We start from the raw sequence: 26,948 nt of genomic DNA, 5'->3' as shown, positions 1-26,948 counted from the left end.
AACAAAAGCAAAACAAGGATAATGGAATGTAGTCGAATTAAGTCGTGTGATGCCGAGGGAATTAGATTAGGAAACGAGACACTTAAAGTGGTAAAGGAGTTTTGCTATTTGGGGAGCAAAATAACTGATGATGGTCGAAGTATAGAGGATATAAAATGTAGACTGGCAATGGTAAGGAAAGCGTTTCTGAAGAAGAGAAATTTGTTAACATCGAGTATAGATTTAAGTGTCAGGAAGTCGTTTCTGAAAGTTGATATGGAGTGTAGCCATGTATGGAAGGGAAAAATGGACGATTAATAGTTTAGACAAGTAGAGAATAGAAGCTTTCGAAATGTGGTGCTATAGAAGAATGCTGAAGATTAAATGCGTAGATCACATAACTAATGAGTAGGTATTGAACAGAACTGGGGAGAAGAGGAGGTTGTGGCACAACTTGACAAGAAGAAGGGACCGGTTGGTAGGACATGTTCTGAGGCATCAAGAGATCACAAATTTAGCATTGGAGGGCAGCGTGGAGGGTAAGAATCGTAGAGGGAGAGCAAGAGATGAATACACTAAGCAGATTCAGAAGGATGTAGGTTGTAGTAAGTACTGGGAGATGAAGAAGCTTGCACAGGATAGAGTAGCATGGAGAGCTGCATCAAACCAGTCTCAGGACTGAAGACAACAACAATAGAAGAAAACGATTTATTGACACGTAGCCAGCACGGATTCAGAAAACATCGTTCTTGCGAAATACAAATAGCTCTTTATACTCATCAAATGGTGAGTGCTATCGACAGAGGGTGTCAAATTGATACCATGTTTTTAGATTTCCAGAAGGCTTTCGACACAGTTTCTCACAAGCGACTCCTAACCAAGCTGTGCCTATGGAATATCGCCTCAATTGTGCGACTGCATTTGCGATTTCCTGTCACAAAGGTCACAGTTCGTAGTAATAGACGGAAAGTCAGCGAGTAAAACAGAAGTAATATCCGGCGTTCTCCAAGGAAGTGTTATAGGCCCTGTATCGTTCCTGATCTATATTAACTACGTAGGAGACAATTTCAGTAGCCGTGTTAGATTGGTTGCAGATGATGCTTTCATTTACCGTGTTGTAAAGTCATTAGATGATCAAAACGACATGAAAAATGATTTAAGTAAGATATCTGTATAGTGCGAAAAGTGGCAGTTGACCCTGAATAAAGAAAAGTGCGAAATTACTCACATCAGTATTAAAAGAAATCAACTAAATTTCGATTATGCGATAAGTCACAGAAATATGTGGGCTGTAAATTCAATTAAATACCTAGGGATTACAATTACAAATAACCTAAATTGGAACGATCACATATATAATGGTGTGGGTAGAGCAAACCAAAGACTGCGATTCATTGGCTGAACACTTAGAAGGTGGAACAGGTCTACCAAAGAGACTGCTTACACTACGTTTGTCCGCCCTATTCTGGAGTATTGTTTGCCGTGTGGGGTCCGCATCAGGTGGGACTGACGGATGAAATCGAAAAAGTTCAAAGAAGGCGGCTCGTTTTGTATTATCGCGAAAAAGTGGAGATGGTCCAAAGATATATTACGTGAACTGGAGTGGCAGTCGTTAAAACAAAGGCGTTTTTCGTTGCGACGGGGTCTTCTCATAAAATTGCAATCACCAGTTTTCTACTCCGATTGCGAAAACATTCTGTTGGCACCCACCTACATAGGTAGAAATAATCATCACGATACAATACAGGTATCGCACGGAAAAATTGAAGTGCTCGTTTTTCCCGCGCGCCGTTAGAGAGTGGAACGCTAGAGAGACAGCTTGAAGCTGGTTCATTGAACCCTCTGCCAGGCACTTTATTGTGAACAGCAGAGTAATCACGTAGATGTAGATGTAGATTCACCAAAATCCAAGGAAATCCGTCCCAAGAACTGAATCAAATTCCGGTTTGAAGCGATCCGGCACGGAGAAAACACCGCGACAGCCTACACATGTTTACATTCAAATCCAGAGCCATTACACTATACGTGTACAAACTGTGCGACGGAGGGCTGGCTTTGCGAATGAGATTCTCAAAATGATTGATAAAGAAAGATTTGCTGCTGGCAGCATCTAGTCCAAAAAACTTGCGGCTTTCGGCTACCAGAAGCCTTTATTTGTGCAAAGTGAACCTGTATTCTGCCGCAGTTACTGTTTGGGCTGCACAGAGGCACCACTGGTGCTAGTGGACGCCACGTGCGGAGCAATTTTTCGACGCATAGAGGCTCGACCAGGCACCGAGAGGTCCATGCAACATGGGCCCAGTCCGCATCGCATCGAACAGGTGTTTTGGAATATTGTGAATTTACTGGCAGAGGGATGGATTGGCCTCATATTCGCCAGATATGACTTCTTAAGACTATTTTTTGTGGAGCGCATTGAAAGACCCTGTCTTCCGGAACATTCCACCGCGATGGACGAGTTTGAGTCGGTGATCTGCGCGGTGTGCGACTCATTTTCCGCTGAGACACTAGAGGATGTGATGAAAAATTCCATTGCTCGTTGGTGACACAGCCGTACTGTAAGTGATGGACGTTTGGAGAAACCTGTGACGTGACTGTAAAGCTCGCTTACGGAGGGCGAGTTTAATTACAAATCCTTATACTACACGAGCTGCACAGCGACATTTGTTAGCAGCTTTTCCAACTATTTCGACACTTTTGCATCACTTCTGTAAAACAAAATTCTTACAGCTTCACAATCACACCTCTTGTTGCACTCGTTTATCGTTCTTAGCTTTCGAGATATTTATTTTGTAATCAGGAACTCCTTCGCTGGGCTCCCCGTATCTGTTGTTTACTTTGAAGCGTAGTGCTGCGTTCAATAAAATTTACTTCGGTTCCCATAATACTGTGTAAGTTACTTTTTAAGTTCGCTTGTAATTTGGTCATCTTGATAGCTACAGCCACGTGCCACTTCAAAGCACTGTGCCTTTTTATCTCGCTCAGTAAGCACGGAAAACGATAGCGGAAAATGGCTTCAGTAGCACCCGCGACAGGTTTCTTTTGGAGAGATGAAGGAAAAAGGGATGGCAGTGCTGGCGAAAAAGAATCCACAACGTGCAGGCAAAAAGAAGTTGGGTAAGTATGAAAGTGTAAATTACGGCAGGAAGGACAAGCTACTGAGCTGAGTGGAATAAAATATCTGCCCAAAAGAAGCAACAAAGGAGACACGATAAGTATTATTTCGGAGTTGTTGACAAACTGGCTGCTAGACAGACGTTTCTGTGATATTATATACCCTGCAAAGAAGTGCCAGGTTTGCGAAAACTTCACAGGATTATCTTACTGAACTGCATTTCAACTACAGCAACTAGACTCTGAAAAAAATCTGTTTGTGGGACTTGGTCTTAAACGATGTAAGAATAAACAAATCGGCATATGTAAAGTAGACGACAGGGCGTTAAAAAAGATGTATTACATTAGATTATGAAAGAATTCAGCAAAAGAGTTAAAGGGACAAACGGATTATTCACGGGAGACATAGATTAATACGCAGTTCACCGCGAAAGAATAACGATTTGATTCACGGGTCCAGTTAAATGGCTCCTTCCGTGTATAGCGGATTTACGACTATGACGTGTGAGGCCTGAAGATGGCATCAAGGTAATGCTTCAAATGGCTCTGAGCACTATGAGACTTAACATCTGAGGTCATCAGTCCCCTATAACTTACAACTACTTAAACCTAACTAACCTAAGGACATCACACACACCCATGCCCGAGGCAGGATTCGAACCTGCGACCGTAGCAGTCGCACGGTTCCGAACTGAAGCGCCTAGAACCGCTCGGCCACCGCGGCCGGCATCAATGTAATGCCGAAACTGGTAGCACATAAGAAGTTCATAAAATAAATTTCTATAATACATACGGATGTTGGTAAATTATTGCATCAAGTAGTACAGAGTTGGCCATTAACGGTGCTGTTACGCACATCTCACATTATGAACACATAGGAAATGTTGCGGGGAAGGCTAACCAAAGGCTGCGTTTTATTAGCAGGAGACTTACAAAATGTAACAGGCATACTAAGGTGACTGCCTACAATACGCTTGTCCGTCCTCTTTTAGAATACTGCTGCTTGGTGTGGGATTCTTACCACATAGTTAACGTCGATATGCAGCAGGATTTTAGAACATACATTGTGTTCGAACACTATGAATTACTTTCGAAGAAACAGTCAACATGGGTTTAGTAAACACCGTTCCTGTGAAACACAACTAGCTCTTTATTCACGTGAAGTGTTGAGTGCTATTGACAAGGGATTTCAGATCGATTCCGTATTTCCGGATTTCGGGAAGACTTTTGACGCTGTACCACAGAAGCGGCTCTTAGTGAAATTGCGTGCTTATGGAGTATCGTCTCAGTTATGTTACTGTATTTGTGATTTCCTGTCAGAGAGGTCACAGTTCGTAGTAACTTACGGAAAGTTATCGAGAAAAACAGAAGTGATTTCTGGCGTTCCCCAAGGTAGTGTTATAGGCCATTTGCTCTTCCTTATATAGATAAACGATTTGGGAGATAATCTGAGCAGCCCTCTTTGGTTGTTTGCAAATGACGCTGTCGTTTATCGGCTAATAAGGTCATCAGAAGATGAAAACAAACCGCAAAACGATTTAGAAAAGATATCTGAATGGTGCGAAAAGTGGCAGTTGACCGTAAATAACGAAAAGCGTGAGGTCATCCACATGACTCCCAAAAGGAAATTTTTGAACTTCGGTTACACGATAAATCAGTCTAATCTAAAAGCCGTAAATTCAACTAAATACCTAGGTATTAGAATTACGATAAACTTGAAACGGAAGGAACACATAGAAAATGTTGTGGGAAAGGCTAATCAAAGACTGCGGTTTATTGGCACGACACTTTTAAAATGCAGCGCACCTACCAAGTAGACTGCCTACACTACGCTTGTCCGTCCTCTTTTAGAATACTGCTGCACGGTGTGGGATCCTTATCAGACAGGCCTCACGGAGTACATCGAAAAAGTTCCAAGAAAGGCAGCACGTTTTGTATTATCGCGAAATATGGGAGAGAGTGTCACAAAAATGATACAGGATTTGTGTTGGAAATCATTAAAAGAAAGGCGTTTTTCGTTGCGACGGAATCTTCTCACGAAATTCCAATCACCAACTTTCTCCTCCGAATGCGAAAATATTTTTTTGATACCGACCTACATAGGGTAAAACGATCACCACGATAAAATAAGGGAAATCAGAGCTTGTACGGAAAGAAATAGGTGTTCGTTCTTTCCACGCGTTATGAGATTGGAATAATAGAGAATTGTGAAGGTGGTTGGATGAACCCTCTGCCACGCATTTAAATGTGATTTGCAGAGTATCCATGTAGAGGTAGGTGTAAAAATATTTCATTAGCGCAATTTGGTATTTTTTTAAATTTGTGCGAATGTGGCGTCATTGAAAAAGGTTATGGTTTGTGACATCGTTATGCTGACATGATTTATAAGGGGCATGACTTGTGACATCATGGGGTTGACACTGACCTGCTCACCTTATGTCGAAAATGTAAACAAAGGGTGCCAACAACTCTACAGCTATACTCCGCCCATTATGCGTGTGATCGCTGTAGAAAGCTGCCACTGCCCCGCAGATGTGCTACAGCACTACTTGTCGGGGACTACAAGCAGCAAACAGGGCCATGCCGACCAGGTGCGCCAGGTCTGTGGAAACTGCGCCAGCAGCCTGCCTAAGCCTGAACAAGTGGCACGCAGCCACAGTTAAGCCCGGCGCGCAGCCGGTTTCCAGAGCCCTCTAGCCTCCTCTCGAGCTGCCCTAAGGCCGTCGGCACACGGGCCGTGCATTCGGTAGTTGAGCGTGGAAAAAGCATATTGAGCGATCTTTCCAGACGCGAATAGCAATATGAAGACTGTCACACATTCCGAACGTACACACGAACGTGACCTAATGTGATGGAAGAACGCCACCTACTTCACAGGCAGGCCATTCGTCCATTCAGTGGTATGAGAAATTCAGAAGGAGAGATATGGCCGCTCGAACAGTCGACTAATTGTGCGTGTTGATAGACACGTTCAGAGAAGAGCAGTGTTGACACAACATGAAGGCTAAAAACTATCACGATAAACATTCCCGCTCGGAGGCTCTTTGTACAGTGTTTGAAGGGGTTAACAATGTTGGGCCGCAGTTATGGAACCCAAAGAAGAGCCAAACTAAAGTTTCAAACATGAAGAACATGTTTAACGTTGAGAACAACAAGAGAAGAGAGAGTATGAAAACTGGATTGTACGTATGTACTCTTTACTAGCGAAATAAATAAATCACTGCACATTGTTACTTTTGTATCATTTACAGAGAATTACGTAATTCGCCGAACGTTTCTTGTTTTTTGTTAATAGAATTTACTAGCGATCTAAATAAATCCATGCGTGTTGGTTTTTTTCACTTTTAAGCACCAAGTTTGTGGTATTTTAAGAAAGTGAAATTTTTGGAAGGTCATTATGTGCCACAGAAAACAAAGGCAGTAGAGTTGCCATTCATGGCAGTGGGCCACGATATCCAGGTTGGTGTAACTACTTGTATATGTAACATTTTGGGGTTGAGAAAGTGCTGTTAATTTATTGCAAACAAATTCCTCGTTTCAAAGAAGTTGCAAATATGGAGTAATGTCACCACGTGGAAAAAATTAGTTGCATTTAGAGTATGTATAATTATGCACCTCGCCACCTGCGTGTGGGGATGTGTTGGTTGGCATTAAATATATTATTAAAACTTTGTATGGATACAATTCAAGAATTGTGTGTTATGCCTGTAAGTGTAAAGGCATAGATGGGAATATCAACTATCAAAGAAGTTTCACCCACCCAGTTGTAATGTCTTTGTCTACTCAAGGAAGACTTGACACATGTGTGTAACATGTTTTACATCTAGCAGAGCAATGCGTGCCAATGCATCAGTATCTAGACTGTAAAGCACTACCACTACCACTACAACCACTACTACCTTCCAGTTATTGCATGTGGCGCCGCTGTATGGTACTGAATAAGAGTCCAGACGAAACTACAGTCGAGTTTGAGCAGACAGACATTTTATTCAAAACTTTGTTTTCTGTTTGAGGTAGATGATAGTGGCACATCAAAACATTGTGGTCCAGTTCCAACATACTGCGAACTGGAAGTGGAGCCTGTAAAAATTGATGTGGAGGACGTATATAAAAACAGTAGCAATATATCTATTGTTAATGAAAGTCCAGCAACCTCACAGACAGTTCATCAGTCAGCAGATATTCAGACATCAACTTCTAGGTCCTTCACAAGAAAGAAAAGGAAGGGAAATGAAGACTATGGGTCTACAATTCGTTATATTTTCGGCAGCACAAATCAAAAAATTAAGTACAACAACAAGACAAGAGAGGTAAAATTAGAATTGATGAAAGTATTGTATCTATCACAGGAGGAATAAATTTGATTTTGGGATATAATCTGCTTTTAAACTATGGAACTATATGTACCCACTATCTGTATTTTAATATTACCTTCTGGACGAGAGAAATATGGGGCATACATGTTTCAGGCCATTGTTCCCTCATATGATCAAACTGCCTGCATTTATTTACATGCAGTTGTAAATAATGAAGTGTGTGCAGCAAATATCTCTAAATCGGATCAAATGGAGAGCAGACGGGTTGAATGAGAGTTATATCAGTACTTCCGTGGATTATAACCACAGCTTATTCGGGAAAATGATTAATTATTGTATTCAACCATCTAATGAACCATTCCAGAGGAGTATGTGTAATTTTGCATTATGACATGTCTCACACTATAACCTGCTTTGTGCAGGATTACTAATTTCAATGTTAGTAATAAATACTGTTATCTCACAATTATGCACTTTGGTTTTGAGTTATTGCGTCTAGTATGTGAAGTGTTGTATTATTAAATAACATCTCACGGCACAATGTACTTTGTGTAGAACTGCTAAATTCATTGTTAATAGCAGCATGATATAATACTGTTACACCCCACCTTGATGTACTTTTGGTTTTGTATGATATGCTTTCAGTGAAGTCAAATTTGCCTGCTCTTTTTGAGTGCCTATTTAACTGAGAGACAGTGTGAAATAACCAGTTTGCTAACATGTAGAATTAAAGGATTGCATTTGATGTATTACCATTTAAAGAACATCATTGTCTACGTGAAAGAAAAATGCTGTGTAACTTAGACTGAGGAGCCAAAACGTCATGACCAGTGCCCACCGCGTGGTTCAGTGCGTCCTGGTGGTGTAGCGGGCACATGATACAGTGAGGAAAGAAGGTAAGAGGAAGAGAGACGAATGACCAGTCATTATAACGAAGGTATGGACCACAAATGCGGAAATCTACTGATACAAGTGGCTTTGACATAGAGTACATACTTGTGGTGCAAACGGGTGTAAACGAGAATCTCTGAAACGGCGAAGCTGGTCGCCTGTTGGCGTGCTGCTGTCGTGAGCGCCTACAGAAAGTGGCTGAAGGGTGGTGGAGCAACGAGCAGGCTGTGTGGTACTGGAAGATCGCAGATGTCGGAGGTTCCCTCAATGCAGGCAGCGGTCTGACAACACAGTACAATGCTGACACCGGCACAGTTGCTTCGGAACACACCGCTCAGACACCACTGTTGAACACGGAGCTCCACACCTTACAACCCTGTGTGTTTCTGTGTTGTCCCAACGGCGTCGTCATTTATGGCTGCAGTTGGCACACCATCTCTGAGTTTTCACAGTGGATCAATAGTAACGTGCCGCCTGTCGAATGAATCGCAATTCTTGTTACACCAGGTCGAAGGTTGGGTCCTTACAAGCCTTCATCCAGGCGAATTGCTGCACGAAACGTGAGCTGCACCACAGATGCAGGCCGGTGAGGACGGAATCGTACTATGGGGTAGAAAGAGTTGGTAATCGAAGGCATCACGACAGGAGTGAGCTACGTGAACATCATTGCGCACAAAATCCTTCGCATCACGCTTGATGAATCCCCATACAGCGATCACGCCTTCTATCAAGACTAGGTCATGTTCCTCCTACAGTGGTTTGGGAGGCATTATAGTGAATTCACATTAATGCCTTGGTCACCAAATGTGTCTGAGCTTTACCCGTTGGAACACATATCGGACGCCACCTGCTTGCCCTTAAACTACCATCCCGTAATTTGTGCGAGTTACTTGACGTGTGCGTAGGCACCTGGTGCCACACACTACTGGAACCCTGTCACACGTCAAATAGGATCTCTGTTGTACTGTATTTAAGAACTAGAGCAAGAAACTATTAAACAGGTGACCATAATTTTTGGGCTCATCAGTGTATTTTCGCAGATTTATGGGTTTCTACTCAGCTAAATAACAGGAAATGGCAGTTAGTACTACATACGTATTATATGCCCGAGTGTTGCAGCTTTTTTAAGTGGTAGTATCTCATTGAGCCCTTGTTGTTGTAAACCAGTGAGTAAGGCCACCTGTTGATACTGTATGCTCAAGCCGCGTAGTTTCTGAGCGTTCACCAGCCTGGTGAACTCAGCATGCTCAATGTTCGAAACACCGTCTGCGTGCTAACGGCTTAACCAAGCCCTTGGCCACGGCTCGGTAGTTGTGGTCGCTAACCACACAGATTCACTACCGAAAGATACATTTCAAATAGGAATAGGTAACCTCAGCAATCATCTTTTCTGCCCCATATCAATCGACCAACACACTACGAACATCATCAATAAGGAAATTTCCTTATCACGTTAAAACGAATTAATAAATGTGCTTAATCAGAATGAAACGTCTAACTGGCTACAGCAGGATGAGTTTGACACTCCCTGTCATATGAAACGCAAGTGCAAGCACTAATGGTGGACGCGCCCTTGTCTTCTCATACAGAAATGCAGACTTGACACAGCAGTCCACGAAAGCCTGCTGTTTGCACGACTTCGAAGATAAGATACCTCAACACTCTGGCTCTGATTATTTGAGCACCAGTAACCGCAGTGACAGTAAGTTCCTCCCACCGCACGTAAATCGCAGTGCTTGTTCGAGGCCGTGATAAGTATTGTGCCCCCGCTGATCTCCTACGTTGACACATTCTATACCAAAGCAAATAATTTCTTGTGACTCTCTCTAAGTATTAATGTGATGTTCGTGTTTTTCTGCAAAAGAAATAAACTACGATTATTCATCGGCAATACTGCTAACTAATCACGTAAAATTTACACACGATCAGTCCTTCGCAAGGAACTAATAACCTGTGACTTAAAACTGCTGAAAATTGATCACATGTCACGGAAAAGGTGAGAAACGAGCTTGGGATAGTCACTGTTCATGAATAATTAATAACTAAAGATGTAGTGTTGTACCACGGGTTCTCACAGTTTCCCTTTCTCTGTTAAAACTAACCTTTCCATTCTGTTCTGTCCACAGAACATTTAACAACCATTCACAGGAGAACACAGATTCTTATAGAATTTATGAATCCTAAGCCATTTTCGATGGTTAAAGCCTCTAACTCAGTTCACTGAAGTCTACGTACTTGAAGTTCGCAAGGGTATTAAATATGATCTCATATGGGTGAAAGTTATGAACAAACTATGACTTTCAATTTCAAATAAACTGCATTTCTCGGTTCAGCTTATGAACTGAGTCTACCATTCTGGCACTGCGACGCTAAGTGGTGCAGTCGAGTCGTTGAGGCTGTGGAAGGGTACTGGTTCAACTCACCATTCAGCTGCACAGCTATAAGTTTCTCTGTTCAAAACGCTTCAAATGGCTCTAAGCACTGTGGCACTTAACATCTGAGGTCATCAGTCCCCTAGACTTAAACCTAACTAACCAAAGGACATCACACACATCCATGCCCGAGGCAGTATTCGAACCTGCGACCGTAGCAGCAGCGCGGTTCAGGACTAAAGCGACTAGAACCTCTCGGCCAAAGCGGCCAGCTGTTTCTCCGTGGTTTCCCTGAATGGCTTAAGGCATATGCCAGAACGGTTCCTTTTGACAAAGATATGGTTGATTTTCTTCCTCATCCACCCGCAGTTCGAGACAATGTTCACCATCTCAGATGACATCATTTATGAGACGTTAAGCCTTAATCCTTCTTCGTCGTTTTTCTGATTTCTTATCTCAGTCAGTGAAAACGGAACCCTTATAGGATCATTTGTTACCCGTCTGTCTGTGGGTCCGACTGTTAAATGCCTTTTTCTCATGAACGGTTAGACGTATCAAATTGAAATTTGTCACCTATTGATGTCTATGGCCTCTTAGTGGTGTAATAAATATGAGGTTCTTAGTCAATCAAAAGATACGGCTAATTGTGTCATATATTTTGACACTCGCAAAGTTGCTCACCAAAACCTATAAGCCACTTCCCATTAGCCTAGAATTATGAAATTTTGAAGAAGCAAGGTTTCACTGAACAAGTAAAGGAAAAAATTAGAAAATTTTAATATGTTGTTACATGAAACGAGAAAAATAGTTCTTTTGTTGTGTGTTATCCGACTTCAAACTTGAAATTAAAACATTCTTGGAATTGGACAGATATCTTGCCAGTTACAATGTCAATAACAGGCAAAATCGTTGTAATTCTTGATTGCTGGGGTGGATGAACTACATACATGCAGAATTAAGCTTGTACGGAGCGCTATGAGCGCGAGTCCTACTGGCATCTGGTCACTTTTTACTTCTTTTGCGCGTTAATAAGCGGGAAATGAACTTTTTCTACAATGGTTTCCTATCTTACCGTTTTGAGCACCCCTATTTTCTCCACACGTTGATTAGCAGGACGTTTAAACCATACAAAGGTCGACCTAAAAGTAACTACGGTTCGTTTCCTGTTGACAAAAGTCAGGTAGTGAGTACTGTAGTACTCAGTCGTTTGAATAAGTTGACCCATCATCATCAGAGAAGAAGCGCCAGTTAAGTCTGATAGCTCGTTCTTGTCCAGAAGTAGCAACTGTGGCTCAAAGTCCACAGATCTGATAAACACAGTTTATGAAATATAAATGCGGTCCCACTCCGAAAACAACATGTTGGAACTTTACTGTTCCCCAGTCGCCCAATCTCCATATCGCGTGCGAAAGTGGTTAATTTCATAGGTTCAGTTGTTATTTGTTGTGTAAAGGTGAGTGAAATTTCATTGTAATCTTTGTTTAATTACAATATGGCATAATTTGCGAATAAAAGTGGTGTATAATTGAAGCTTGTACACGAACTGGATCATTTAAAAAAGAGCCAGAGTATTACTCACGCACAGTTCCCCTCACCGTGTTTACAAGTTGATAACAGTCCAGTTTCCCAACTTTTCGGGCCGTGACATTGCTTTCATAATTTACGTTTCTCAACAACACACATCAAAAAACAAAACAAATTTTCGGCATTACTTAATTATTTCTGGTGCGATAAGACATAATTTTTATCTAGTGCAAACTCTCGGCATACGGACAGAAGCACACAGTTTCACAGATTTTTCGCACTGAAGCTGGCACACAATCGTGATTTACATAGTTTCAAAATCGAGAAATACGTCATTTGGAATATTGTACGAGGTTCGCTCAAATGAAACCTGGTCAGTGAATCTACGCTCGAGTTACAAATAAGGTGACTCCACGTAACTGCCGGTATGGTGGCGCCATCTGTGGTAGACAGACTGACACCAGAGCCCCGTTTGTTGCTGTATAGTGCCAGTGTGGTTTCGCGCCTAAGAGAAGGCGGTCACACAAGTTATCGTTACTACCCAACATGCGGCAGGGTAAGCAGAAACATAGGGAGTGATTCGATTTTTGGCGGTGGAAGGAGTTGGAAGCCTTGAAACGTGTCGCCGGATGGAGCCTGTGCACGTCGACTGCAGTCCGAGTCGTTCAATGCTCGTCGTGCACAGGCTCATCGTCCGTGGGAAACGCTGGAACATCCACCGCACAGTCTCCACCTTTCACCGTTGACTTTCATGTATCCAGAATGAGATTTTCACTCTGCAGCGGAGTGTGCGCTGATATGAAACTTCCTGGCACATTAAATCTGTGTGCCCGACCGAGACTCGAACTCGGGACCTTTGCCTTTCGCGGGCAAGTGCTCTACCAACTGAGCTACCGAAGCACGACTCGCGCCCGGTACTCACAGCTTTACTTCTGTCAGTATCCGTCTCCTACCTTCCAAACTGTACAGAAGCTCTCCTGCGAACCTTGCACAACTAGCACTCCTGAAAGAAAGGATATTGCGGAGACATGGCTTAGCCACAGCCTGGGAGATATTTCCAGATTGTAAAGTTTGGAAGGTAGCAGACGGATACTGGCAGAAGTAGCGCTGTGAGTACCGGGCGTCAGTCGTGCTTGGGTAGCTCAGTTGGTAGAGCACTTGCCCGCGAAAGGCAAAGGTCCCGAGTTCGAGTCTCGGTCGGGCACACAGTTTTAATCTGCCAGGAAGTTTCGACTTTCATGTATTTGGACCACTAAAACAAGCTATTCGCGGACATCGATTCGCAACGGACGACGATTTGTGTGACTGGCTCCAGGCCTGGATCCGACAGCAGCCTACTGGCTTCTTCATGGATAGAAGCGACCGGCTAGTGTCGCAATGGGATAAATGTGCCAACAGTTTTGGCGACTATTTCTGGGTACGTGTACTGTGTATAACAGTTACGTTACACTAGTGACCGGATTTCATTTGAATGCTCCTCATAATACTTTTGGGCAACGTACTTGCCGCACTGGTAACACAGGTTCCCGTCAGACCACGGAAGTTAAGCGCTGTCGGGCTGGGTTAGCACTTGGATGGGTGACCTTCCGGTCTGCCGAGTGCTGTTGGCAAGCGGGGCGCACTCAGCCCTTGACAGGCAAACTGAGGAGCTACGTCATTGAGCAGCAGCGGCTCCGGTCTCGTAAACTGACACACGGCCGGGAGAGCTGTGTGCTGACCGCATACCCCTCCATATCCACATTCGGTGAAGCCTGTGGGCTGAGGATGACACGTTGGCTTTTCGGTACCGTTCGACATTACAAGGCCTGTTCGGCCAGAGTTTAGTTTTAGTTATTCCGATAGTCCTTACACCTGAAACCTTACGGATTTTCATCTGTTAATGGGTTATTTAAGAATAATTGACTTGACACCAAATTTATTGAATAACGGAGCTGCGTTTTATCTCTCTAGTGATTTTCATAGCCGCAGTAAGAGTTACTGGGACATCGAAAACACTAACACTGAGCAGCAAAGTTCTCTTCACAGTAAAAAATGAAGTACGGTGCAAGATTTCTTGCAGTCGAATTATTGGCACGATGTTCTTTGGAACCACTGTCAATATACACATATATCTTCAAATTTTCGCGAAGTTCTGCTCTCAATTGAAGGAACATGAAAAGAAGCGCCACTTTTCCCCAGCAATATGGAGGCACGTCCAACACCTCTCGTCATCCACCGTCTCTAATGCATGAATCCTTCTCAGAAGAAAGTACCCTGCTGGACATTAAAATTGCTACACTAAGAAGAAATCCAGATAATAAACGGGTATTCATTTGACAAATATATAAAACTAGAACTGACATGTGACTACATTTTCACGCAATTTGGGTGCATAGATAGTAAGTAATCAGTACCCAGAACAACCACCTCTGGCCGTAATAACGGCCTTGATACGCCTGGGCATTTAGTCAAACAGAGCTTGGATGGCCAATATTGACCAGACATTTTCAATTGGTGCGAGATCCGCAGAATGTGCTGGCCAGGGCAGCAGTCGAATATTTTCTGTACACAGAAAGGCCCGTACAGGACCTGCAACATGCGGTCGTGCATTATCCTGCTGAATTGTAGGGTTTCGCAGGGATCGAATGAAGGGTAGAGCCACGGGTCGTAACACATCTGAAATGTAACGTCCACTGTTCAAAGTGCCGTCAATACCAACAAGAGGTGGCCGAGACGTGTAATCAATGGCACCCCATACCATCAAGCCGGGTGATATGCCAGGATGGCGATGACGAATACACGCTTCCAATGTGCGTTCACCGCGATGTCGCCAGACATGGATACGACCATCGTGATGCTGTAAACAGAAGCTGGATTCATCCGAAAAATTGACGTTTTCCCATTCGTTCACCCAGGTTCGTCGTTGAGTACACCATCGCAGGCGCTCCTGTCTGTGATGCAGCGTCAAGGGTTACCGAAGCCATGGTCTCCGAGCTGATAGTCCATGCTGCTGCAAACGTCGTCGAACTGTTCGTGCAGATGGTTGTTGTCTTGCAAACATCCCCACCGGATGACTCAGGGATTGAGACGTGGCTGCACGATCCGTTACGGCAACGCGGATAAGATGCCTGTCATCTCGACTGCTAGTGATACGAGGCCGTTGGGATCCATATTACCCTCCTGAACCCACCGATTCCATATTCTGCTAACAGTCATTGGATTTCGACCAACGAGAGCAACAATGTCACGATATGATAAACCGCAATCGCGTAAGACTACACTCCGACCTTTATCAAAGTCTGAAACGTGATGGTATGCATTTCCCCTCGTTACACGAGGCATCACAACAACGTTTCGCCAGGCGACGACAGTCAACTGCTGTTTGTGTATGAGAAATCGGTTGGAAACTTTCCTCATGTCAGCACGTTGTAGGTGTCGCCACCGACGCCAACCTTGTGTGAATGCTCTGAAAAGGTAACCATTTGCATATCACAGCAACGTCTTCCTGTCGGTTTAATGGCGAGTAGTGTACAATAAGCAAAAGTCGGTGAGCGCCTCTTTCACCAGACGTTTGTCTTAAATGAAAAGTGTACGAAATAACATCAGAAAGGTAGACCAATTGAAGGAAAAAATACGACGCAGTATTGAAGCAATCGATCGTAGAGTCTTTGCGTAAAATGAGTTTTAATATCTCACTAGCAGTACAACGCCTAAGAGCGCGGGGCGATAATTTCCAGTATAAAAAAGAAAGAGAGATGCACTAAGAAGCGATTATCCGAATAGGACGGATATTGTCAGATGTGATGTACACGTACAGACGAACAAATGACTTCAATTTCAGAAAAACTGGAAGTTTTATTCAATAGAAACAGCTTCACAGTTATAGCAACGCAGTGGCACATTGGTCCACCTCTGGCCCTTATGCAAGTAGTTTTTCGACTTGGCATTGATTGATTGTTGGATGTCCTACTGAGGAATATCGTGCAAAATTGTATCTAATTGAAGAGTTAGATCGTCAGAAACACGAGATGAAGGGCCATAACTACACACATGAAAAAAGGTTTTGCATCACCCCAGTTCCTAAAACACCTGAAGATAGACGTTGACTGTGGATATTGTACACAGACACAGTCCCTTTGATTTTCAAAGATGATAAAGATGTAAACAACCATGTATGAGCAGCGCCTATTAGACGGAGGAGGTCCGACAATCTATCAGTTCCAGTCATTCCTCCAGGAAGGAGGTACATGGCTCGTGTTGTCTGTAGTTCAACCAGGCCTAGACGGACAATACAGGGATTGATAGCGTCCACATTGTTACTTTGTACCACGAAGGGCTGTCAACAAGGGAAGTGTCCAGGCATCTCGGAGTGAACCAAAGCGATGTTGTTTGGACACGAAGGAGATACAGAGAGACAGGAACTGTCGATGACATGCCTCTCTCAGGCCGCCCAAGGGCTACTACTGTAGTGGATGACCGCTACCTACGGATTATGGCTCAGAGGAACCCTGACAGCAACGACACCATGTTGAATAATGCTTTTAGTGCAGCCACAGGACGCCGTGTTACGACTCAAACTGTGCGCAATAGGCTGCACGATGCGCAACTTCACTCCCGACGTCGATGGCAGAGTCCATGCATCGCTGTACAGATGGACCCAACAGCATGCCGAAAGAACCGCTCAGGGTAGACATCAGGTTCTCTTCACCGATGAGTGTCGCATATGACTTCAACCAAACAATCGTCAAAGACGTGTTTAGAGGCAACCCGGTCAGGCTGAACGCCTTAGACACACTGTCCAGCGATTGCAGCAAGGTGGAGGTTCCCTGCTGTTTTGCGGTGGCATTATGTGGGGCCGAAGCACGCCGCTGGTCGTCACGGAAAGCGCGGTAACGGCTGTACGACACGTGAATGGCATCCTCCGACTGATAGTGCAACCATGTCGGCAGCATATTGGCGAGGCATTCCTCTTCATGGACGACATTTCGCGCCCCCTTCGTGCAAATCCTGTGAATGACTTCCATGAGGATAACGACATCGTTCGACTAGAGTGGCCAGCATGTTCTCCAGACACGAACCCTATCGACAATGCATGGGATAGACTGTAAAGTGCTGTTTATGGACAACGTGACCCACCAACCACTCTGAAGGATCAACGCTGAATCGCCGTTGAGGAGTGTGACGATCTGGACAAACAGTGCCTTGATGATCTTGTGGATTGTATGCCACGACGAATACAGGCATCGATCAATGCAAGACAACGTACTAGTAGATATTAGAGGTACCGGTGTGTACTGCAATCTGGATCACCACCTCTGAAGGTCTCGCTATGTGTTGGTACAACATGTAATGTGTGGCTTTAATGAGCAATAAAAAGGGCGGAAATGATGTTTATGTTGATCTCTATTCCAATTTTCTGTACAGTTTCCGGAACTTTCGGAACCGAGGTGATGCAAAACTTTTTTGATGTGTGTTTAATGCTGCGAACGTTCTCAATTGAGGAGAGATCCGGCGGCCATACTGAACAAGATATCGCTTCGCGAGCGCAAAGGGGAGCAGTGGAAGCTCTCGCTGTGTGAGGGCGCTTTACCTTGCTGAAATGTAAGCCCAGGTTGGCTTGCCATGAAGGGCAACAAAGCGGGACGTTTTTGTCGACTTACCGCTATCCTGTAACCGTGCCACGGATGACAACTAAAGGGATCCTGTTATGAAAAGAAGTAGCACCCCAGGTCGTTACTCCTTGCTGTCGGGTCGAGAGTTTGAACTAGCAGTCTTCATGCTTGCTTACCGCTATATTCGTCAGTGAGGTCGCCCGACGTCCCCGAAATCGGAAACGTTTGGAGTGTTATGGAAAGTATCTTCTAACCACCTCGGGGATTTGGTAATCTAGTGAGCCAATTGGACAAAATTTAGTATGGTATCCCTCAGGAGTCCACCCAAGAGCTCTGTCGATCAGTGCCGAATGAAATAACTGTTTGCATAATGGCCAGAAGTTGACAAAAGCATTATTGACTTGCTCAGTTCGTGAAGTTCTTTCTCTTGAATAAATCATGCAATTTTTCTGTAATTCTTATCACATGTAACTGTAATCACATGTACACTACATTTTACGATTTCCGTCTCAGTCGGATAATTCCTTCATCGTTGATTTTTCTTTTTGCCTTCGAGTGTATGCTGTAAGTTTGTTCTGAATTTAAGTAATACTATGTTTAACATAGGGTCTTAGAGCAACAAGGGGTATGCAGCCACTGGAAAAATGCACAGGTCATTCTCATTTGGAAGAAAGGTCGGCAGACAGATGTCGTACGTATCTCGCATCAATCTGTTACAGAGTTGTAGAACATATTGTACACTTGTGCATTATGACATAAGTAGGGACTGAAAATGTCTTCTATAAAAATGAACAAGGATCCTGCGAGCAGAGATCTTGCGGAACATAGTTCGCTATGTACATTCGTGATAGATTGGTGTAGAAGAAGACATGTAGGAACGTACACACCTTCAACAGGAAGAGGCTAAGAGGGCTTGCAGAGTGTAGATGCAGATTTCAGTGAAGCTTATTACAGTTGTTCTATCCACACACCATTCGCTAATAGAAGAGGAAAGATGTACGCCCTACGACACATCGTAAAGTGTTTTGGAAAGGCAAAGGGGAAGTGACACAGCTACATGAAGTACCCTCCGCCACACACCGTGAGGGGTGTTGCAGAGTGTAGATGTAGATGTCAATGACCTTTATCGGCAGTTTTCTACCTACAAACCATTGGTAATGGAACGGGAAAGACGTAGACTCCACCCCACGTTGTATTGCGTCTTGCGGATGTAGATTCAGAGACCCTAAAGACAGCGACCTCGGCTGCCGCCACCCGCTGCCCACCTGCTCCTTCTTGTCCTTGTCCACGAGGCACTCCGGCTTGGTGAGGTTGGCGCCGATGACGCGCCTGGCGACGCCGTCGTCGTCCTCGACGAGCGCGACCAGGGCGGCGCGCTGCCGCAGGTAACCCCGCCAGATGGCGGTGAAGCAGCGCAGCGAGTCTGGCTCGTCGCGCAGCCCAGACAGCGAGCAGACGGGCTCGTCGCGCAGGAAGTGCGTCACCATGTGCTCCATGACGGCGTCATCCAGCTCCGGCGGCACGTCCTGGACCACGAAGCGCGGCTTCTTCCCGTCCGCCATGGGCCTCCGGCCCTCGAAGCGCCGCCACACCGTCGGCACAGGCTTGTCGTCCGGACGCCTCCACGGCCTGCTCTCTGACGACATCTGCGGCAGTGGTGAGAGGGTGTGCAAAATTTCTAAGTTGTTGCCTTTTCTAACTCTGACCTACGGAACTATGTAACAAACTTCGAAGAGGCGTAAGGTGTACTACGAGGGGCATTCAGTACGTAATGCAACAAACGTATTTCTCAGCCAACTTCCGCTGAAAAAATGCGGAATTTGTTGTGGGGCTACAGTTACATCAACTTCCGATATGTAGTGGCGCTATGTGTTACCTTCAAAATTGTGTCTGTAACGGAGCTGAATTCCAAACAGAGAGCTGTCATTGAGTTCTTTTTATCGGAAAACCAGAGCATTAGAGACATTCACAGGAGTTTGCAGACTGTCTAAGGAGACTTGACCCAAACCCCGTCGAGCATACGTCGGACGTGATTACCAGCAACAGCTCTGAAACTGTTGAACAAAATCTGTCAGAAGCCCTCGAAAAGCTTGCCACCTACTTTAAGGGGAATCATCTCAAACCCAACCCAGGGAAAACCCAAACCTGCGCCTTCCACCTAAAGAACAGACAATCTGCAAGAAGACTGCAACTTAACTGGGAAGGAGTGCCCCTGGAACATTCCGAAACACCAAAATACTTAGGCGTCACCTTGGATAGAGCACTCACCTATGAAAAGCACTGCACGAACACTAAACACAAAGTAGCCGAGAGAAACAACATTGTGCGCAAACTAACGGGCACCACGTGGGGGGCACAGCCTGGAACAGTGAGAGCCACACCTCTTGCTATTGAACAGCGGAGTACACGTGCCCAGTGTGGTACAGTTCCAGCCACGCCAAGCAAGTGGGCAGGCCGCTTAATGAATCCTGCCCCTGTCACCACAGGCTGTCCGAGACCAACGCCGACTGATAAATTGTACCGCCTGGCAGGCGTGGCCCCACCAGATATTAGAAGGAAAGTAGCGGCCAGGAAGGAAAAGGCAAAGGCGTCGACCTGACCTGCCCACCCGCTGTACAAACACCAGCCAGCCCGCCGCCGACTAAAATCTAGAAAAAGCTTCCTGCACACAGCAGAAAACATCGTCGGGACACCGCAGCAAGTGAGGCTGGCAATGCGGCGAGAAGAAAACGCGAATCTCGGGGAATGGTTAGCCCCAAACGAAGAACTCCCTCCCGGCCATATGGAAGAATGGACGACATGGAAATCTCTTAATAGGCTGCGCTCTGGTGTCACACGATCCAAAGAGCATACGCGCAAATGGGGCCTCTCAAATGAACCGGCGCTGTGTCACTGTGGACACACTCAAACCACCACCCATCTCACGCAGTGAGCACCTCCACCATCAAGGATTTGATGAATGCCATCCCGGAAGCGCTGGACGTGGCCAGGTTCTGGTCCAAAACTTCATAAAATAAAAAAAAACTATTGGACCCTGCTTATATATCTGTATACTTTTATACTCTTTTTGTATTTGTTCTATACTTGATATGTATGTGTTAATCATTCTGGCTTTATGTACGATGCTTCTGACACGATTAAAGAAATACCAGGCAAGTTTGTGGTCGTCCTGTTCCTACAGACTAACCAACAAGACCCAAGGATGCGGTAGCACTTATCAGTATCGCCCTACCGGCGCCAAAATTGGCAACAGAACTGTGAGTCTCCATGAGACGCCGGCAGCGGCCGCGCGGAATCTGGCGGAGACAGTGCTGCACGCCCACTGAGCGAACCCTCCAGCGCAGCTGGACTACGGATCTCTGCCGCCACTACACAGCTCGGCCAGTGGCAACCAGTCAGCCACTCGCAATTGGAGCGTATTCCTTGTGGACATTGACAACTGGACTCTATTTCTTGCTGCATTATTTGTAACGACTTGTTGTACACTTGGAGAAATACAGGTTCAGTAAGCCTTCTGTGTGTTAATTTGTTCAGTAATCATTACTGCAGCTGCCCAGCTTTTCCCACAGTGACAGCTGCTTCACCACTCCGCCCCTCCTTACCACTGTGTACACAGCAGAGGGCTCTCACTGTAGAACGGGGGCGACTGCCGCGGGGCGGCCTCTGTAACCTTATGCAGAGCGTGCGCGTAGGTGTCAGGTAGACGGAGGGCCTGCACATTCCTGGAGCTCTCGAAGTCCACCTGGGGTGACACGATGAATGACTGCTTCCACTTTGTTTTCGACACGTGTCGGAGATTTCATTTCTTGTTATGTAGATGAATGAGCTCGTAATGACGCTTTCTTGTGTACTTCATTTTTAAAGATAGAGGTGTAACCTGTTAACATACTCAGGTCTCAGTTATTCTTCAGTGTAATATGGAACACACGCAGAGTCACGTTTCTATAATTATTTTGAACGGTGTATAAGGACCTATAACACAACAGATTTATCATCCAAATATAAGTGATATGCCACATGTAAGAAGTGGAAACGACTGCCAGCATTTGTTGTATTTCGACTGAGAGAGAATTATGACCTATCAGCACAGCAGTTATGGTCTGGCGATGTTGCTGCTTGAATCGGTCAGGGTCCCTGAACTATCATACCAAAATCGAATACATGGGTTCAGCAGGGCCATACTCAACACTGTACACATGAATGGAGAAACATATTCGTCTTTCTGGCGCGAAGGCTTAGACATACACACTGCCGGCTTTCACAATTAAATGATGTGGTATGGGGGCCGTTAACTACGTACCCTCTGACTCAACGTTGAAATATTAAAAGTTTTGGCTGGTTTCGTTGTCTAGGGGCTGGGGCACGCAGTTGCTGCACCACAGGGCACATGCTGCTGAGTCTACACTATACGACATGAATACACACATCAATCGAATGGTCGAAGGTTCCTATCACTCGGCAGTTGGGAATTTTGAATTTTATATAAGAATTGTGAATGAAAGATTGCAATGAATTAATTCTGCAGGTACTATTCTAACGACTTTAAATAATGGGTACGATAGCACATGTACCTTTAAGAATGCCCTTTATTACTGTAAAACACTTATTCGTGTCCATGGTCGAGCAATCAAATAAAATATAAGTTGAATAACAGGGAAACAATAGATTAGTTGCGCGCAGCAACACAGCTCGCAAGATACTCACTTCTAAACGCACACTACGTCTTCACTGCGGTACCCACGGAAATCCCACAAGCGCACAAGTCGGCCCTACGGACTACTTGTATCTCCCGCCACCACGCGCAAAATGCTCCACTCTCTCCTGTCCTCTCTCCTACTGTCCCTCCCGCCACTCTCCCATTCAGCCTCTCCACGTGTCCTTTTTGGAACGATTGCAGTGTTTGGCTAGAGCGCCCCCGCCCTGTCTCCAAGCCAACGATCACTCACAAACGTAACGAAAAGCATTCGAAATACTCGATTTGCATTTAAATAACTTGAAATTAAATAAATATTCATACGGATGGACCATAATCACGATCTGACGCACATTATTCAATACATAAACAAATTAAATAATCATATATCAAAGGAATAGAACAGAAGTAAGCCAGCTGCTTTCTAAAACACAATTAATAATTGACCAATTTCTTCATGAATACTATATATTGCATGTAAACAAAGATATAGATGAATAAATATATTTATAAGCATGCTGCTACCGTATTTTGTGTAACTGTGGAGTTCTTTTGGCCTGACGCGATCGATAGTAATGAGCCACTTTAACCCCCAATAACTCATGTACTATTCAAGTTACATGCATGTTATTTATACCAATTTAGGTTTACACTAATAGCTTTCTAAAGACACATTGATCGACAAAATCAGATGAACTGTTTACATTTTGGAAATTCGTTGCTGGTGTTACTTTTATAATTTACTTTAAACTAAGAAAGACATTTAATCGTCGTGCACATAATGGCAATGTACATGTTTTATTTTTTGAAGTATCATGATTCATGTGGCTACTATTAATTTCTACATGAACTGTGAAGTGTCTGCTACTAAGGTTGCACAAAGTCGGCCATCTTTGGCACTCCCGGCACGTCTCCTTCATCGACGCAGCGTCTCCACGGAATTCCCAGCCACGCGGTCCCTGGACGCAGGCTAACGGTCAGCACCCCGCAGCCGCCGACGAGCCGTCGCGCTGTCACGCCGACTTCGAACTTGGAACATTTTCAGGGCGCAACAACTCGACCGTTACCTCACAACACCATCTGCCTTGAGTCATCAAATGAGCTTATTTGGAGTCAGTCAAGTATCACCATATCTGGAACCCCATGTCCTAAGCATGGCGATCATCGTCACATCTCCTCTTGGCACAACAGCTAGAGCAACACTAGCAGTAGTGGACACCAGAAGATCCTGAGGAAGACCCCAGCAGAGGGGTCGAAACGTCGATCATTTCAGAAGAAACATGACGCTGCCTAATAACCCAGAAGAATTTAACTTCAGTTTCAACAGAGAGGTTGGTGCCACCTACAACAACACCGGACACTGGAGTGCCGCCACGTGGTGTTTTCAGACGGTCTGCATGCAGGATTACGACGGATGTATCCGTGTGTGCATACTCCTAGGGCAACAAGAAACTTGTCGGATTCTGTAATCGTTACCATACGGGCCTAGCACCTAGTGTCATTGTGTTGGCCGTCGTTGGGAGCAAACAAGACCACCTCCGGTTGGCATTGTCGGAAATCTGGACAACAACCTTCGCTTTTCTGGTCTGTTAAAGCTGGTACCAGTGCCCTGTTTCCTAGGCCTCTTTATCGTTATGCTGGGCACCTGTAATTAAACTTTCGCTACTTGGGAGGGCTCCCATGAGAAAAGGGTGATCGTAGGAAAATGAAACTTTGTGGAAACATTCGTAAGGACAAGCGGAAGAGAAATAACGAATAAACCATTGAAACAAGCACCTTTTGATTTCCACGTGAGAAGCCAATATTTGTTACCTGCTTGCAATATTTATGTTACAAGTTTCAAATGTTGCCCAATATGATGACAATCTGCACCCATTATGGCCTGGAACCAAACTAGAGGTTCTCTGCTGATGCCTGAAACTACGGTGGACCACGGAATGTGCAGACTTCGTGACAAAGCTCTTGCACAGCTTGACTATCGCATGTTCCATCCAGCATTCTCAACCACGGCAATAGTAACTTCAACAGTTTGTGACGCAATTGGCCGTCGACCTTTCCCAGGAGGAATTCACAAATCACCAATTAATTCCAAGTTCTGTATCATCTTCTTCAACCCCGATGTGGAAAGAGGGCCTCTCCGTATTCCTTTAGTTGGTGGGCACTCGTGAAGAGCAACAGCACTGTTGCAGCTGTGGTGATAAAACAGCTTTACGAACAAAACACCGCTCCCCTTGTCTGGGCCCATGTCGACAGTTTGCTACCGTAATGCGCACGGACGGTTGTGTTTGAGCCCTACTTCGCCGTACCAGTACCGGCACCTGGCGTCAAGTCATGACACGAACACCACTAACAACGAAAATCCAGCAACGAATTGTCTCAACATTATTCCTATAAAGTTTGGTTACCATACGGTAAGTAGTTTTCTGTCTACGCCGACTCAAGTAGAAAAAGTTTAATTACTTCTACATTATATTTCAACAAGATAATACAAGATCGCATGTTGCCAGTACTTTCCTGACATACCGCTGCACAAAGAATTTCGACTGCTTTTCTGGCCAGCATGTTCTTTAGATCTGCAAGCACTGAAAACATGTCATAAATTTTACAGGAAAAAAAAGCCTGTGGTACAAGTTTACTTCGTTCGATACCAAGCCGAGTTAGCGTCATTGTTGCTAGCACATGCTGCAGCTCTGAATACTAAATTTCGCAACCTGTACATTGTCAAATTATTTAGAAATTTAATTGTGTGCTTCTCCTACTTTACTGTTAGATAAGGTAAGTAAAATTTGCTTTCCAAGCTTCCTGGTGTCCCAATTTAAATGGCCGGCAGTGTACTTCTGATTTTAAAGGAAGAATTGTCGGCTTATGATGGCAGGAAATTAATACCAAGTTTGGGCCCTTTACGAAGTGGGTGTATTCAGAACATTAAGAACTTTTTTTATCGATAATCATACGTAACGATCGCATGAGTTGTGTTTGGTACCAGTGTCGGAAGGCTCGATGAAGAAGGACAAGGCCATTTTGGTTCTCCAGTCTTGTCTCCCTGCCTATTAAGCTAATTCCTGTTTTTCTCGTGTTGTCTAAGAACTTCACCCAACCTCACACAAACTGAGAAGGCTGCATGCTGATTCACGACCTCGTGTCTTGTCTGGCTGACCTCGAGCTGGTTGCTACAACGCTTTATTTTCTCTGCATAAACTTGTTCGTGTTGTGTTGTCTGTCGAAACTTGTTTCCTGATGAGCGTGAGACAGCTACAAACTAGTAACTCTTTTTGCAACGTGCGGTGCACGAGTTTGAGCAGCTCAACACTAATGAGTAATCTCTAAAGTAAGAGCCCCGTTCACTTCTCTGCCCACAAAAGCTCAGTGCTGCTGCCGAAATTAAGTTTTGCCGTCACCTGTGAAGCTTCTCATTATGCTAACACTGTTCTTGTTTAAAAATCTAGTGAAGCAATCCTTCAGCAAGCGTATTACCATTAACAGTTAGGCACCGAGTGTGGGGAATTTGCATGTTAGTCCCAAACATCTGTGTTTGGTTTCCTCCCAGTACAGGTCTCACCTGTGCCGACCGTAATTCTGATGCAAGAACAAGGAATCACTCACTCTCTCAGACAAAGGGCACGACAAAAATGAGTAAAGAGAGACTTACGCCCACTCATGTAGAAAGAAAAGTTTGGTATAGTAATGAGTTGTTCACAGACTTCGTATGAGAACAGATACACTGATGAATTTGATACTACATGAGAAGAAGCTAGTGGAGTCAAGTACTCCTCATTATTTAAGAATAAAGTTTATAAAAATATTCGTCTGTTCACTAGTCTCAGATGTTGTACTTGTACACTCTATGTGATACGTTCTTCATTGCCGTGGTAGACACAGAAGTTGTGGTTTAGCGTGCAGTGTTTGACACAAAACCTGGCCTGCTGCCATCCACTGCAGAGAATGTCAGAGTCGTTCACTTTAAAGTGCCAATAAAACCGGCCTCCTCTCAGAATTATTGTTTTGTCTTGCAGACAAAGGCAGAAGCAGATGAGAGAGAGAGAGAGAGAGAGAGAGAGAGAGAGAGAGAGAGAGAGAATGACTGGCTGACGTCCTGATGGCCAGCTGGTGTGTAGCACTGTGCAGATACGCTCTTGGTGGAAAAAACAAACGTGCAAACCTTCAATGAGAATGCTTTCAGCACATTGTTGTTAAGTACTATGAGTCCTGGTTGTAGCGCCTTGTTCTCCTATTGGAAGCCCCTCGACCTTCGCAGAGACGCAGATTCCATCATATGTACAGCATATCTCAGTACCTGCAATCCTGCACCCAGGCGTGAGGTACAGGTACGTGGTATTCAGACCCCATCATCCATGTGTACGCATTATACGGAAGTGTTGCATTAAAGCTAGGGAAGTCAGACGCTGATGAATGTGTGGCTCTAAATTAATTGCTGGAATTCCTTACTCAAAATTTGTTCAACACATAC

General features: G+C 44.6%; 1 protein-coding gene across 3 annotated transcripts in view; it reads right to left on the bottom strand.

Moving 5' to 3' along the window:
* Window positions 1-26,948, bottom strand: part of LOC126335593 (uncharacterized) — a 56,513-nt gene that overhangs the window by 9,286 nt on the left and 20,279 nt on the right. For all 3 annotated transcript variants that reach the window (XM_049999038.1, XM_049999037.1, XM_049999039.1), the window contains one exon: window positions 19,053-19,433. In XM_049999038.1, the coding sequence (XP_049854995.1) occupies window positions 19,053-19,433 (381 nt within the window). The remainder of the gene's footprint in view (window positions 1-19,052; window positions 19,434-26,948) is intronic.

The sequence above is a fragment of the Schistocerca gregaria genome, chromosome 2 (assembly GCF_023897955.1).
Source record: "Schistocerca gregaria isolate iqSchGreg1 chromosome 2, iqSchGreg1.2, whole genome shotgun sequence".
NCBI lineage: Eukaryota > Metazoa > Arthropoda > Insecta > Orthoptera > Acrididae > Schistocerca > Schistocerca gregaria.
Note: the sequence above shows the minus strand (reverse complement) of the source record. Positions and strands in the feature narration are given on the sequence as shown.